The 16481-nt window shown below is 41.1% G+C and overlaps 1 protein-coding gene across 1 annotated transcript in view; it reads right to left on the bottom strand.

Moving 5' to 3' along the window:
* The window catches only part of elovl6 (ELOVL fatty acid elongase 6), a 28484-nt gene extending 15136 nt beyond the window's left edge, over nt 1–13348 (bottom strand). The window contains exon 1 of the mRNA XM_050042749.1: nt 13204–13348. Within this exon, the coding sequence (XP_049898706.1) occupies nt 13204–13286 (83 nt within the window). The 5' untranslated portion in view covers nt 13287–13348. The remainder of the gene's footprint in view (nt 1–13203) is intronic.
* Nucleotides 13349–16481: the final 3133 nt, after the last annotated feature.

Below are 16481 nucleotides of genomic sequence, written 5' to 3'. Positions count from 1 at the left end.
GTTATCTTTGACTAATGTTTAAATTTGTTTGATGATCTGAAACATTTAAGTGTGGAAAACATGCAAAAAGGTAAGAAATCAGGAAGGGGGCAAACACTTTTTCACACCACTGTATATATATTAAAAAAAAGGAAAGGAAAAAAAGGTGTTCATATCTGACAGAGTAAAGAACACGTAAAGCCTGGGGCAACTCTAGATCAACGAAAATGGTCCAAACCAAATGTTAATACGAGGGTTCCACTCAACATGTTTGACAGGCTGCAAAGGTTTGTTATTCTAAATTTAAGATATCCAAAAAGCTGTCACAGAAAAAAGGCATCAGATCCCATTCAGTGTGCAGTATGTCCCCGTGGTTTCAGGTGGTCTGTGTGCCTGCATGTAGCCTCTGTAGTACAGTTGGTAATATAATAAGGATGTTGGTGGTGTAGCCCCTCCCCTCCCCCACTCGCAGTGTTGTATAAAGCTGCTGGATAACCTGCTGTGAAACTTGGATCTGTATTAGCTGGTCCAGGAGATTTCACCCGTTACGTAATCCTGAGTTTGCAGTCTGAGGATGAGTCTGCAGCCTGTGCCTGTGAGCTGGTGTCTAACGGTCTCACCAATGTGTGTGTTTACACTGTCACGTATGCATATGCAACTGTATGCATAACAACAGTGTGTATGTGTGCACATACACACAAAGCCACGCCGTTCAGTCCATGGGGTGTAACTCTATTTCCTGGCGCTGTTGTCTGTATCTAAAGCAGTGGAAAGGCGAGCAGAGCTACTGTGCCAAAGTGTAGGATGAGCAGCAAACCACTAAATAAGACCAAGAGGTGCTGTAAGTAAGACAGAGCTATTACAGAATAATCTGTCAACCAGAAGGCACCCATTTATAATCCAGTTAGTAACACGCCCACCAGTCCCAGCTACTGCATGCAGTTTCCAATGGAACATTAAAATAACCAGGCTTGCAAGGTGCTATCACGCACTGGTTTAGGTTATTCTGCATCTGATGGCCCATATCAGGGGTCAATTTATCTGTTCAGGTAACAGAAGAGTTCTTTAGTTTAGTAATTATTTCAGCCTGTTAAGTGCTTAAGAACATCTTGAGTCATGCTTATCTTAAGCAGCAAAGACAAATAGCTTGTGGGAAGCTTGTATGGTATATTACTCAGCAGTATAAACTGAATGTACACATGCACCATGCACCTTCATTGCATCTCTATACTGTTCACGCATTTCATTTAAAATACTTCTTAGTTGCGACCAGCAGCTCTGTCACTGGTCCAAGAAAATTTCTCCACACTTTGGCAGCCACAGTGTTTGCCCTGTGGGGCTGAAATTTGGCATGAGGTCAACTGTGTCTGTGTTCATGCCAATTAGCTAAAAGGTAATTTTGCTTAACTCATCTGCACACTGTTGTGTCTGTATGTGTATATATCTCTGTCCTAAAGTGCTTTATAAATGAAATGATCTTGAAACTTGAAATTGAAATAAAAAGGTGAATAAAGGCCCAGAAACACCAAAGCAAAATCAAAGCGGCTGTAAAGGCTGACTCTTGCGTCATTTCACTTTGCCTGTGTGGTCACATAGGTGCACTTGAACACACCGCAAAGACGACAGCCAACAACCAACTAGCATGTACATTCTGCATCTGCTTGAGAGGAAATAACTCTCCACACCAGCAGGCAGCAATTGTCTTTATTTCCAAAAGGGAACCCAGAAGACCGACAGAACCGATTCAAGACGCTAGTTAGCCAGTCGGCAGATTAACAACACAACCCAGTGTTGAAAGAGCAAATGATAGCGTGCACTAGCGAACAATAACACAAACAATTCCAAACTGTTTTCATGATAAAGAGTTCAATGTATAAAACATATCTTACCATAGAACACTTTTGTTTCTCTCACCCTTGTGACTTTATTTCTTCTCTGCTTTCCTCACTTTTGTTTCTCTTCTAGTGCAATGAGATGAGCTGCCAATCAGAGCGATACCTCTCTCTGCCGGCTCTGCCACCAATTCAACATGCTGTATCGGCTGACAAGTCAACAAGGGCTAACAAGGGCCAACCAATGTCAACGGTGTGGGACACATCGCAAAAACTAGGACAACAGATGCTCACAACAGCCCGATGGCCAACGGTCAGTCTGGTGTAGAGGGTCTTAACTACCAAATAGATCTACAGAATGGCACAAGATTTTGTGGAAAAATTGGTCACGAGCCAGAGGACAGCTGGTTAACTATTCATGTCAATTGGCGAGGGGGGAGGGACAGTGGGCGTGGCCGATAACAAAAAGGCTTATAACTTCAAAACAGAATCACAACTTTAAATTTTGCACTGGTTTAACTAAATCTTACAAAGGCAGTCACAAATATTAGGCTTCTTGTAATAAAATACGTTGATAGAGGCAGGTTTAAGCTATGTTGAAAAATCATGTAAAAACATAAATGCACAGTAACTCAATGCATACAAGATAACCAAAATAAAAAAAGACTGCAATAAACTGCTCTTTCATTTGTCTGCATCAAAGTTTTTTTCCTTGACAGCCTGATGAAAGCTGAAAGTGAAACCAGACATAACGACACTCCAGGCAGACGTTAATTCCTGAGGAGCCAGCCCACATCTTCATCTCTGCCCTCACCAGTCGTGAGAAGGAGAGCAGCCTCGCAAACAGTAAGCCTGGGGAGGACTCTGGGTTAACATGGTCAGAAATGATCAGCATCATCCTGTGCTGCGCTCGTTAAAATGGCAGCAGCATGCACAAGCATGACCTTGTACATTTTACTGCAAGACTGTCAAGAGGAAGCTGGAAAATTTTATTCATTTACATCTTATTTTTTTTATATAGCAAAACAATAAATGGTATTGTTCACTTTATTTAATGTAGTTTTAGCTTGATGTCACATTTGATTTATCGAAGAATAAAAAATCTCTATGGTATTTTCAAAATACCATAGAGATTTTTTATTCTTCGATAAATATCTATCTCACCATACCAAATACTATTTTGTACGATATATCCAAAATCTATGATGATATCTAGTCTCATATCGTGATATTGATATAACATTGATATAGAGCTAGTAAGCTATGCATTCAATTCAGGGCACAGAAAATGATATAAAACACAAACAGAAGGCAGCTAACTGTGGCTAGAAAATATAGCTAACGTAATTCTTGCTACTCTAGTCTGAAGTCTGAAAAATCCTTTCTTCAATAAACATTTTAAAATGGTTACGAAGTATAACCATCACTCACACATCTCCTGCAATGTGGCTTTGAATTATACATTAACGTTTCAGTTAACTTTGCTTTCGATAGCCTGACATCCATTAACCAGTAACTAAGCAATTAATTTTTAAGAAAAAAAAAAAAAAAATGAGGTTTGGTACTCCATTGATTCTGAGATTTTGCACCACATTTTAAGGGTGCTTTCAGACCTAGAGCTGTCTTGCTTTGGTCTGAATCAGGGACTAATTTCGGACAAAGTTGTATAATTGCCTAGAGTTGGTTCGTGTTCTCACAGCAGCATTTACAAGTGGACCAGATAAAATGCCTTGTGTGAGAAAGCTGCTCTTGATTGGTCAGAATTTCCATGTGGGAAAAATCCAGGAAGTAAAGCAAACGTTGAAGAAGAGTACACTTGCAAGATAAATGTGACACTTTCTAATGTCACAATGGAGGGACAACTACGCAGGTTGGTTTTAGCGCTGCTCATCGTGGACTATATTGCTGTCATTGTTCATTTTAGTCAAACCATACAATTTGAAAACGAGGCACGGCTCCAACTAGAAAACAATGTTTTGATGCATTGGATGTGCTGAATGTGCATATTAAGGCAGTACAGGAGGAGGTGCACATTAATAATCCTCCAGGACTGTAACATGCTCATGTTTAACCCAAACAATGTGTCATGTGACTGCAGTTGGTTCAGATTGAGGTTGGAACACGTTCTCACCACAAACGAACCGCACCAGAGTTCGTTTGTAACCAGACCGAGACCACCTCTTCAAGAAGGTCTCGGTGGCTTAGTGGATAGAGCATGCACCCCATATATAAGGCTGTTGCCAAAGCGGCCCGGGTTCGACTCCGGCCTGTGGCCCTTTGCTACATGTCATTCCCTCTCTCTCTCTCTCCCCCTTTCACACTTGACTGTCCTATCAATTAAAGGCAAAAATGCCCTAAGAAATATCTTTAAAAAAAAAATAATAATAATTTAAGGTCTCGGCCCGGTTGTTTTGGTGCACACCTGAGTGTGACTGCTGTGTTCACACCTGCCCAAACAAACCGCACTTAGGGGGCAAACGAACTTGAGTTCTAATGAACCGAATCAGAAATGGCAGGTGGTGAAACCCCTTTATCACGTTGTCTGTAAAGATTCTCAGTAATCGGTTTACTATGTTAGCAACCCCAGCTGTGCTAATACTACTAACAAAGCTAACAGTTATAACATACTTGACAGTGCTAGACGGGGTTTGCGACTCAAAGTTGAGCCACTTACTCACTGTAGCAACCTGGGGGGAGACCAGAGGATAGGCACAATGTTTCCATTGCAACACTATTGAGTCGGGATGATGTTACTAGCAGTAATTATCAAATGAGCAGCACCACTGGCTAGCTTCCACCAGACTCAGCTGGTTTGCAGCGCAGTAGCCTAAACTGAAGAGTAGCAAAAGTAACTAACACACCAACATGCAAACTGAACAATAATATTCTCTACGGTTACCTGTTGACATCCCTGTTATGGATCCTTTGTCAGTAGCCTGCCTGGAACGCTGGCACATATAAATGTATTATTCTGTATGATAAATGTATTATTTCTGTTGAATGCAATCAACCATGGAAAGTTAATCACTAAATTCACTGGATTAAAAAAAAACCTCTAATTACGAATGATATTCAACCATATCTTTAACAAAAGAAGAAAGGAAACCTGCTATTTAATTACCACTGAAGTGATACCCGCATGCCAAATTTAAGCCGGGTGTATCTGTTGGTCTCATCCATCCAACAGCAGGGCTCAAGATCTCTGGGACAATAGGCTTCACTGCCCTTGGATTGAATAAGTAACATGAGACTTGGAAGGAAGAGACTTATCTCCTCAGCTCATCACGTACTTTAGGAACCTGACCTTCACGACTCATCAGTGAGCTCTGATACTTCTCCCTCATAGAGCAGATGAATCATATAAGCAGTGGGAATAATCATTAAAAGACAGAGTACACAAAACAAACCACAACAAAGACCTCATTGTGCATATTCACTGCAGCATTCTCAAGCTCTGCATCGCTTGTTATCAGTCCGGGGCAAAACCACCAGAGATCCATCAAAAGCCCCGAGGCCCATAGGGATGCTATCTTCCCTCAGAGGCTTTCAAAACAGAGAACACAGATTCCAAGCAACCTGCATGCATGGTAATGAAGAAAGATGACGTCTGTGGGAGCACTGAGTGAGTCAGCAGGTTAGAGATGTGTGTATAACAGAGGGTTACAGATCTCTTCTCAACGGTAAAGCCAGACTGCAAAAACAATCTTAATACATAACTGGGCATTTTAGTACTGCAGCACATTTTACCCATCACACAGACTCACATCAAATGCATTGCTATAGGGGGAAAAACACAAATTCCAAATGCGCCTACACAATGCAAATGCTCACTGTGATTGCCGTACATAATCCCCAATAGTATATTACACAACAGATATTTGATCACTTCCATTTGATTCTTTCCAATGACGTTTTTTCATCATGTCAAACGGTGAGCAATCAGTCTGTGAGACGATACGCTTTGAATTCCAAACAGCTATGCAGTGAAGCAGCTGCGCTTTTGATATCAGCAGAGGTAGGAAGATAGGATTTCTTTACAAAGCAGCATGCCAGATGTTTTAACTCCGATGGCTACAGTCCAGAGCATTTGGCTGGGAGCGCTGCCATCTCATCAAACTTCTAGAAATTACATACATACATCACTAGTATAATTTTAGTAACGACACGTACACCAGCATTTACATGTTAGATGTTTCAATTAACACAGTTTATTGAAAAAGAGATGTGAGAGCACATATGTAAAGCATAGAAACTCGGATCTTAACAACCTTGGAAATTCAAATCATGCTATTAAAGCACAATGCCTAGAACAGTTACACAAGTAAATGCAGAGAATACAGTGGACTTGGACAGAAAAATGTGCACAAGCTAAATGCAACCAGTTGGTTTTAGATACATTTTTTGTAATCTGGATGCTGCCCCTTTCCCACTTGAGAAAAAATCCCACTAACACCCAATAAAATCTGGCTTTTGTCTTTCGTGGGAAAGGTAACAGTCGGCATTCATTCTCGGGACAAATGACTCTGCTGTAGTCACAGGTATTTATCTGCATGAGGCAGCTCTGATCGGCAGCAATGGAAAAATGACACGGGGGTGGAAACTCTAGTACCTCTTTTCCGGCACAACCGTTGGTAACTTCGGCTACTCTTTGTCATCCCGGCCACAAATTCCATCCATCTCTGCCCAAGCAGCACTTGAATATCATTCCAAATTAGTCACCACCAAGGTTGAAAGGGAGATTGAATATTTAAGAGATACAAAATTGTGAATTGTAAATTTCCCCAGTGTGGGATTTATAAAATCTTATCTTATGAAAGAGGTAACCACTGTAACATTTTAACTGGCATCCACAATGCTTTCTACTTACCCTATTTTTCGTGACATTCTTGCAACTGAATGTGACACACCAGAAAAAAAATTAAATAAAGTCTAACTAATGCCTATGTTTAGCGAGTTTAAATTAAAAAAATCTGCATATATGTGCTAATTTTGGTGGGAGTAGGGTTTAACACACTAAACTTTGTAAGTCAGAGAAAATCAAAAATGGAGAAAAAGAATATTAAAATAGGATATGTGCTGAACAGAGGTGTGTAAATATCCCTCTGCTGATACGCCAGGTTCATTCCAAAAATGTACTCCGTTTCAATTTGCACTTTCTCATGTCCCAGCAGGTGCTGTGTGAGGCTGCTGACACTCCTGATATAACACAACACTGGCAACAGCAATATCTGATGTACAGAAAAGATTTTTTTCCACTTTTCTAATCTTGTATGCAAAAACTACTGGTCATTTTCTTTGAGTTGGCTGCCCAAAACCTCCACAGCAACACCAAGTCTGACAAGCTGTCACCTCTATGTCATTTGTGCTACAGACAATAAAAAGTAATGCACTGTGCATGTCTTTAAACTGTATAGCTAACATACTGTCCTGCTCCAACCTGACCTCATATGCTCATGGTACTGTTATAATGTCTGTTATAGGAGGGAAAGAGGATGATGCTCATGTTGTTGCTCAACAACCGCATTAAGGTCCATGTCCACTCCTTCCTCTTCCTTTTCCTTCTCTTCTGACAAGTGGCTGCTTAATCATTCTTGCTTCACAATGCTGAGCTGTTTGCGGCCAGTCTCACAGGAACACATCAGATCGGTGTACCAGTCTCCATTCATCCCTGCAGAACAATGACATGTACACACAGTATGTACAAGGTACAGTGTGCAAAGATGCCTCACCACGTCTGCTTTGAAACACATGTATTACTTAAGCTAAGGCCTTAATCTGTACAGAAAATCCCTTTCAACAACACATACATCTTTCTTTGCATGTATGACTCATAAAAGTGATGAAAAGTGAAAGTGCCTCAGGCTACAACTAAGAACAGTAAATGAACTGGATTCATTGAGGGAGAGAAAGATTTATTTTCCCCTCTGACATTGATAATATAAGATGAAATAAATGTAACGCTATCAGCTGGAGCGTAGTAAGAGTAGTAGTAGCCTGCAGTTTATTTCAGCTAGCTACACCACTGGCTCTGATACTAATGCTAACATGGATAATCTGCCCAAATCAGGCACTACATGGCTCGTGTTATTACCAGCACTGAATAATGTATCATTTAATCATCAACACTGTGATAAACACATAAATAGCAAACACACTGCAAAGAATTGAATGCACTGTAATGCAATTAAAGACCAGACTGTCACGTTAAAGGGTATGCTTGGTATTTTTGTCTTCTAGCCGAAGACAGATTTCCATCCACAGTGGACAATAAAGATCTATTATATTCTGTTTTCCAACCTGGACCCATTTCCCCATATTTTTTGGGTGACTAACGGGAGCAACGGTTTTTGAAATTGGTCCAGTGTTGAAATAAAGTGCTGCTACTGGCAGCAGCATAACAGTGTGCAATGTAACCACCCAGGGCATGTCGTGCCATCAATTTACATCCAACAGAAGTGTTTGTTTTTGCCGATGACTGGCTGTTATTATTATTTTAAGTGCCTGGCAACTTATGGAACGCATCTCTACAGAGATAGAGTATTTTGTTGAAGAGTAAGATCCTTTTTGTTTTACTAAAAACTGCCCCAAAATCTCCTTTCCCAATTCCACCAGACTCCATTTAAATAAACAGTCATTTTAGCGTGTATAGAGCCAGAATAGTTTTACTTATAACTAGGTAAATTAAGGGTTTATTTCAACCAAATCAAGAGTTGGTGAGTGTTGAAACAGTGGAAAGATGAACCAAGATGTTTTTTGTGAGTTCTGTTTTGTTTCTGTCAATTTAAATGAAATGTGCTTAACGATAATAAAATTACTGTTTATCTAAATGAAGTCTGGTGGGTTTGTGAATAGTAATTTCAGGGCTGTTACTGGTTAAACAAAAAGGATCTTACTTTTTAACAAAAATGTCGGTCTCTGTATGGTCCTTTGCATAATGTTGTCAGACACTTAAGATATTAATGGGAATATGTTAGTGGCAAAAACAAGAACTTTCAGTGGACGTGCTTTTTTTGACAGTGCAAGCCTGTTTCGCTGCTGCTGTCTGCACCACTCTCTCTCACTACTGGACCACTTTCAGGACCTGTTGTTCCCATTCATCAGTTAGACACAAAAACACGGAAAAATCGGGTCCTGGTAGAAAAATACCAAACTTATCCTTTAAGCTAAAACATCTGGAAAGAAAGAAGAAACTAGTCATCACTAAAACATAACTAATCCTGAATACAAACAGTCTTGTGCATCTGATTGTTCTCTAATTGAATCACTCTTTTAAGTGCACAAGTAGTGCATTCCCACTTTTAAACACTAATGACAAATGTGAAACAACTACAGTGGCAATCTTAAAAAACTGAATCTTCTGGCAACATCTAAATTTAAATATAAAATAAATTTGTCTTACCTTTGAAGTCTGAACAGTGTCTTGACTGTCATTTATCAACACAGATCCTCCACCTCTGAAGGTCAGCTCTGCCTCCATGATGACAAATGGGTTTTTATTCATTAATTCATTCATTTTCCATTACCGCTTTTCCTGTTAGGGGTCGCAGGGGGGCTGGAGCCGAGAGGCAGGGTACACCCTGGACAGGTCGCCAGACTATCACAGGGCTGACACATAGAGACAGACAACCATTCACACTCGCATTCACACTTGTGGGCAATTTAGAGTCACCAATTAACCTGCATGTCTTTGGACTGTGGGAGGAAGCCGGAGCACCCGGGGAAAATCCATGCTGACACAGGGAGAACATGCAAACTCCGCATAGAGGGGCTCCCCCACCCTGGGTTCAAACCAGGAACACTCTTGTTGTGAGGCGACAATGCTAACCACTGCTGTCAAATGGGCTTTTATGTTAATGGTATATCCTGCCACCATCTGCACATCTGCTTTGAATGTTTCTAGATCAGATTACAGGGGGTGTGTTCAACTGCTCACTTACAACACTGAATGGGAGCAGCTAGTTCAGACTTCAGAGTATTCTTGCCTCATCCCAGTCAGTGATATCACAGCAGGCATTTTTCAGCAGACCAAACACATGCTGTGATATCACTGTAGTTTGAACCTCCTGAACTTCAGCCTACATCAGTGCACATGTATGGTGTTTACAATGGGATGGGCGGGAGCTATAACTCATAGTGTATTGGGTGGGACTGCCAGTAAACGGCATGAGTAAATTCATTCACAAAATATATTGCCTTTTACTACAAAAGGCTGTTTATGGCAGCCTGAATTTGCGGAAAATATAGGTGTATTTTGCTTTTACTTTTCTCATTTGAATATAACAAAAACTGAATCACAAAGAGAAAATAGAGTGTGTGAGTCTCTTTAAGTCACTGCATGATAAAAAAAAAAGAAAGAAATGCAGCTGGATACAAGTTTTCTACAATAACCATCACACAACTGTTTCATTTTTTCCTACTTTGCATGACGCTTGCCTTCAAACTAGATTATTCTTGTTGGTTTGTTTTCTTTCTCCATCTCCCCCTTAAGTCATAAAAACATGCCACGCTTAGTCAGTTCCTCCCTCGACATTTTGAACGTAATAAACAACCCATCAAGTCCCATTTTCTGTGGTGGTCGTTGCCTCTATCAGCCATGTGCACTGGCCCAGTCTGACATCCTCCACTACAGGAGCAGCAGAGAGAAGTCAGCACAGATCAGCTGCACCGTGATTGGCTAATGCTCTGTCAGCCGACATCAGAAGATTACCATCATTGGTCGGTTGTCAGTACCAGGGTATGGACAGCTCCTACACACTGCTCCCCATGCTGCCTCTCTCACACACACACACACACACACACACACACACACAGATTTCCTTTGAATGAATGGGAACGAAACTGAGTCTGGCTCCAAGAGCTGCGCTCACTCCAAATTTGTGTTAAAAATAATAAGCTAAATGTGACTCTTTTCTAAAAGCAGTCCAAAGAGATGAGGAAGCCAGCCCGCTGTTTACAAACCCACTGCCACTGCATGCTTAATGAAGCTTATGCTAACTTAACGCATGACTCATTTTGTTTTGTTTGGGACCATTTCTTTGCCCAACCTGGCACGGACCTGGACAGTAATGACCCTCCAGTGAGTATGCAAAAGATGGTTGGCCAGACCAGCACATGACCTACATATGAAATGCACCAATGCACTCAGCAACCAGGAAGCAATATCGACTTCACCCCAGCAGCCACAGCAGAATATCAGTTAAGGATAATGTTGCAGTTTGTGTAAAGTCTGGCAGACACTGCCCTGAGCAAACATCACTCTGCAAATCAGAATTAAGTCACACTCCTCTGTTGTTTTAAGAACGCAGTCTGAGTTTGTTTAGTATTTAGTTATTGGTAATTAATAATCAGCATTCTAGATCACTTATTTTCCCAAAGACCTCTCTCATTTTTACAGCTGATCTATTAATCTGAGTCATTTCACAGAAATTCAAAACACCAATCACTCTGATTCCAGTGTCTCTGATTTTCTACTTTTCTCTGTTTTATATCATTATAAATCAAAACTCTCAGCGTTTCAGACTGCTGATCTATTAATCAAGGAGTCATTTTACAGGAAATCAACAACTATTTTGATGATTTCAGTCTTTTTTTAAGCAATCGTTCTTATTCCAGTATCTCTAATGTGTGGATTTGTTTTACTTTTCTCTGCTTTATATCATTATATATAGAAAATCTTACAGTTTCTGACTGCTGATCTATTAATCGAGGAATCATTTGACAGGAAATAAACGACTATTTTGATGATTTCAGCCTTTATTTTAAGCGACAACATCAATCACTCTGATTCCAGTGTCTCTAATGGCTTGATTTTCTAATTTTCTCTGCTTTATATCATTACATATAGAAAATCTTAGAGTTCATGGCTGCTGATCTATTACTTGATTAATCATTTGACAGGAATTCAACAACTATTTATGATTTCAGTCTTTTTATTAGGCAAAACACCAATCACACTAATCCCAATGTCTATAATGTGTGGATTTGTTTTACATTTCTCTGCTTTATATCATTATGTATAGAAAATCTTACAGTTTCAGACTGCTGATCTGTTAGTCAAGGAGTCATTTGACAGGAATTCAACAACTATTTTGATTATCTCAGTCTTTTAATTAGGCAAAAACACCAATCACTCTGATTCCAGTGACTCTCATGTGTGGATTTCCTACTTTTCTCTGCTTTATATCATTATATATAGAAAATATTTAGAGTTTCCGACTGCTGATCTGTTAATCGAGGAGTCATTTTTAACTATATTGATGACTTAATCTTTTTTTAAGCAGAAACACCAATCACTCTGATCCCAGTGTCTCTAATGGCCTGATTTTCTACTCTTCTCTGTTTTATATCATTACAGATATATATATATTAGAGTTTTGGACTGCTGATCTATTAATTGATTAGTCATCTGACAGGAAATCAACAACTATTTTCATGATTTCAGTCTGTTTTTTAAGCAAAAACACCCATCACTGTGATTCCAGTGTCTTTAATGTGTGGATTTTCTGTATTTCTCTGTTTTATATCATCATTAACAATAAATATCAGCGTTATGGGCAGCTGGTTGCACAAAACATAAACATTAGAGAGCTTGTGATGGCTAAATTTGTCTTTTTTCCTGATATTTATTGTCTAGCAGATGAACTGATATGGAAAATAATCATTTGTTGCAACCTTTTCATACAGAATAAAACATATTAAGTGCTCTGCATAGAGTTTACCTTACAATAACATGCAGAAAGTTGCCTTTTCATGCCCCTGTGCAACACTGTGATGTTACTATGATGTCAGTAGTCTTCACAAATGTCTGCACAGCAGTTTCACTTTGACTGCTATCACTAATATCACCTCTAAAGGGGGAAACCATGACATGACTGGGTTATGTACTTCCCCAGTCTATGGCTAGGCTTGGTTAAATGTGCTATCAGGCCAGTAACAGTCTAAATGGATGAGGCAGCTGGAGCCATGGATGACCTTTAACGTTACAATACTATCGCGGTAACTGATGCCGGGGGAATAAATCACGGGAAATCAAGGACAAATCCTGCCCGTTAAAGATGCACGATGCAGCAGCAGGATGCCGTGTAGTGTCCAATGAGCCCGGACAGGCTTGAATTATGGCAGAGCATCCAGAGCCTCCTCACGCGGCTGAAGGCCTGCGTGAATTTGTTCATTTCATGGGGCGCGAGCAGCAATTTGCGGATGATGACAGAGAGCTTGATATAATAGGATACGGCGAGGTTTAATCCCGGTGTGCGAGGCTGATGCATGTGCACGGTCACAGCCTCCAATTCACACTCAGCACGTACACACCGCGTGTAATTTTGCAGCGGAACATACAAATGTAATGTGGGATTAACAGTGGCGCTGACGTTACATGGCAGAGCAGCCTTACCAGTTCTCCTGCATCCATCGGATGGCTTCGTCCTCGTTGAACTGTCTCTCGAACTCGTACTCTTGCAGAGCTAGCACCGACATGCTCACTGTGCTGTGTTGCTGTTCACGCCGCTGAAACAAGACGATACTCGGCTGCTGAGGTGTTTCTCTTCAGTTAGTCTGTTTCCTCGCAGCCCTCGACTCGCATCGCTCGCGCCGCTGTCTGGACCTCGCGGTTGTGCGCGAGCAGCTCGGCAGTCTCGGCACCTTCCTCCTCTACCGGTTGACCGAGCCTACGCCCTCTTCCTCAGGAAGGTGCACTCCAGGTCCTAACGCCGCCCTGTTCTCTCTCCTCCTGTGTCATTGTAGTGCCTTTGACATTCAGTTTAATTAAATTCACCTCGCTTCAATACAATGTTTAATAATGAACATACAATTTAAGAATAAGTAGAAATACAAAAAAGCAGAATGAAGCTATCTTTGAATAATGTGACTAAGATTATCATCCATTTCAGTTTAGACTAATATTATCATTCAATTCAATGCCATGGGCGGATTATGAGACAGTGGGGCCCAGGGCACAGATATGCAAAAGGCCCCACCACCTCTCCTACACTGGAGCAAGACCAAAGCAGGATTAAATCCCAAATTCCACCAGATACGTGTTGGTTGCGTCTGCGCTCCGGAACGGCAGCGGAGCCGATACGTTTCAATTCTAGTCAATGTGTGTGCTTCTACCGGCTGCGGCTGTGCTGCGTTCCAGCTCCATCACAGCTGCGGTGCTCCGGAGCCCTCCACAAAAGATATGCAGGACTTCTCTTTTTGCCGGACGCCGGAGCACAACGCAGCAATTCAGCATGGAGCAGATCGTGCAGGGCAGGAAGTTGTGCACAGAAACAAAATAAAATATCTGATTAATTTTCAAAATAAAATACACAGTGTACACGGCGGATCATCATGAAGTCAACAGGTCAGAGGTTTTCAGACGTCATTTCACCCCGTTGACACCATGGACGAGGAGATCATGGAGGTGCACTGAGATGTCTTCCTACTACTCCTCTGGTTTTGTGGTTCTGTTTTTAGAAACTACATCTTGTTGTATCGCGCGACTATGCGTGAATTCGCGAGATCTCGTGGGTCCTCGTGGGTCCTCGTGACTCCCGCTGTCCGGTGGAGCTGCACCACTCCGCACAGCAAACGCAGCCGGTGGGTGTTGATGGACGGCAGAGCACGCAGCGGATAACCAGCGCAGCCATTCCGCAACGGACACGCATCCAGTGGAATTCCGGTGTCCAGTGTCCTGTGCGGTGGTGTGTCTGTGTCACTCTGCAGTTACACCTCCAAAACACTGGTAGATGGTGGGGTTTCATTGAAGTGCTGTGAAGTTTAATTGATTCAAACACACATTAAACACACATTATACATGGCTTAATATCAACAATTTCAAACACAAGTACACAAATCAGCTCCACTATAACTCACAGTATTCATAGACAAACACTTGTCTTTATCTGGACACAATTTCCCCACAAATACAACATGCTAATGTTATTAGCACAAGCCTATGGCATTTTACATTGTATAAGTTAGCCTAGCAGCTAGCAGACATTTCCTCTACTCATATGAAGCCAGGGACAACAGCAACATTTAACAAAGGTAACGTTACAAAACTTGGCTCCATTTAAACTCACAACAAAACAACTGTTTTATACTAAACACATTTTCCAAACAAATACAACATGCTAACATAATTAGCACAAGCCTATGACATTTTACATTGTATAAACTAGCCTAGCAACTAGCAGAGATTTCCTCTCCTTTAATCAAGGCAGGATAAATCACACACAAGACTTAAATTGTTTGTTTCTTATCTGTGAAATTAAAGTAAATAAAAGCTTCATTTCCACTGAGGGAAATGGTTTCAGCTTAAAAATATCCAGGTCTCTCAATACATCCATGAGCAGGTTTTGCATCTCTTTGCAGTCATTTTGTGTCTCCTTATGGCTGTTTTGTGACTTTGTGACTTTTTGTCATCCTTTCCCAGGGTGGGGGGTTCGAACCCCGGAGGTGGGGGAGCCCCTCTGTGCAGAGTTTGCATGGTGTCCCGGTGTCAGCGTGGGTTTACTATATCTTCCTCCCACAGTCCAAAGACATGCAGGTTAATTGGTGACTCTAAATTGGCCATAGTTGTGAATGGTTATCTGTTTCTATGTGTCAGCCCTGTGATAGTCTGGCGACCTGTCCAGAGTGTACCATGCCTCTTGCCCAGTGTCAGCTGGGATAGGCTCCAGCCCCCATGCAACCCCCAACAGGATAAGTGGTTACAGAAAATGAATGAAAGAATAAATATAGAATAGATCTGACAACAGAATACTTTGAGAGTGCAGTTACTCCACTACTGATTTTAAAGTCTCTGTTGTGGTTTATACAAGAGGCTATTTGTGGAGAAAAGAGGTGTAAATCTGGAACTATTGTGGCACAATAGTTTGCACAGGATTTTGAGGCGTATTCATCTCAAGCATGAACAAAAAATGGATATTCAAATGTAATTTTCAACCAACACAGCACATCAAAGGAGTGACGTGACTACTGGCTGTCAGATCATGTAATAAAAGCTAATAAAACACAGACACCACTGGACTTGTCTTACTGGTTGAAACAATGTCTCTTTTGCTCATGTTTTTATGCCACTATGGGCAATTTTCCACCCCAGAAATACACAAGAGACATACATTATATCATCCCCAGTCAGTTATGAATTACTTACTTGGCCTCTTTGTTGCACAACTTTTAGCAATTTCCCAATGTTTAAAAGACTGTTGTAATGACTGCTTTATCATCCAGTACAGGTGGGAGCTATTTCCTCATCGGGCAAAAAGGCAAATAGGTGGGGTGAACCCTGTAGGCACCACCTAATTGAACTTTCACCCAGATACCGGCTGCAGGTCTACAGGAAAACACAGACGCATGCATACATGTACCAGACACACGCTACACAATCCCTGATTTCTCCATGTTTGGCTGAGGGTTGAACAGTTTGAGCACTGATATGCAAACTGTTCTGTCTGGCACATTTACCTTTGGATGGTGGGTCGATGATATCATCTGATGATGTTGCAGCATGACTTGGACTTTCAGCACATTTACACATGATCTCATACACAAACACTGGGCCAAAAATCCCCACATTCAAACACTGTTGCAGGTAACTGATGAACAGATTTTTTTTTGTCTTGTGACATTCTCTTTAGGTAGGCTACCTCATCGTCAGCATTTTCATTGTACAAATCATCTGGA

This window comes from Epinephelus moara, chromosome 4, assembly GCF_006386435.1.
Source record: "Epinephelus moara isolate mb chromosome 4, YSFRI_EMoa_1.0, whole genome shotgun sequence".
In the NCBI taxonomy this organism is placed as follows: domain Eukaryota; kingdom Metazoa; phylum Chordata; class Actinopteri; order Perciformes; family Serranidae; genus Epinephelus; species Epinephelus moara.
Note: the sequence above shows the minus strand (reverse complement) of the source record. Positions and strands in the feature narration are given on the sequence as shown.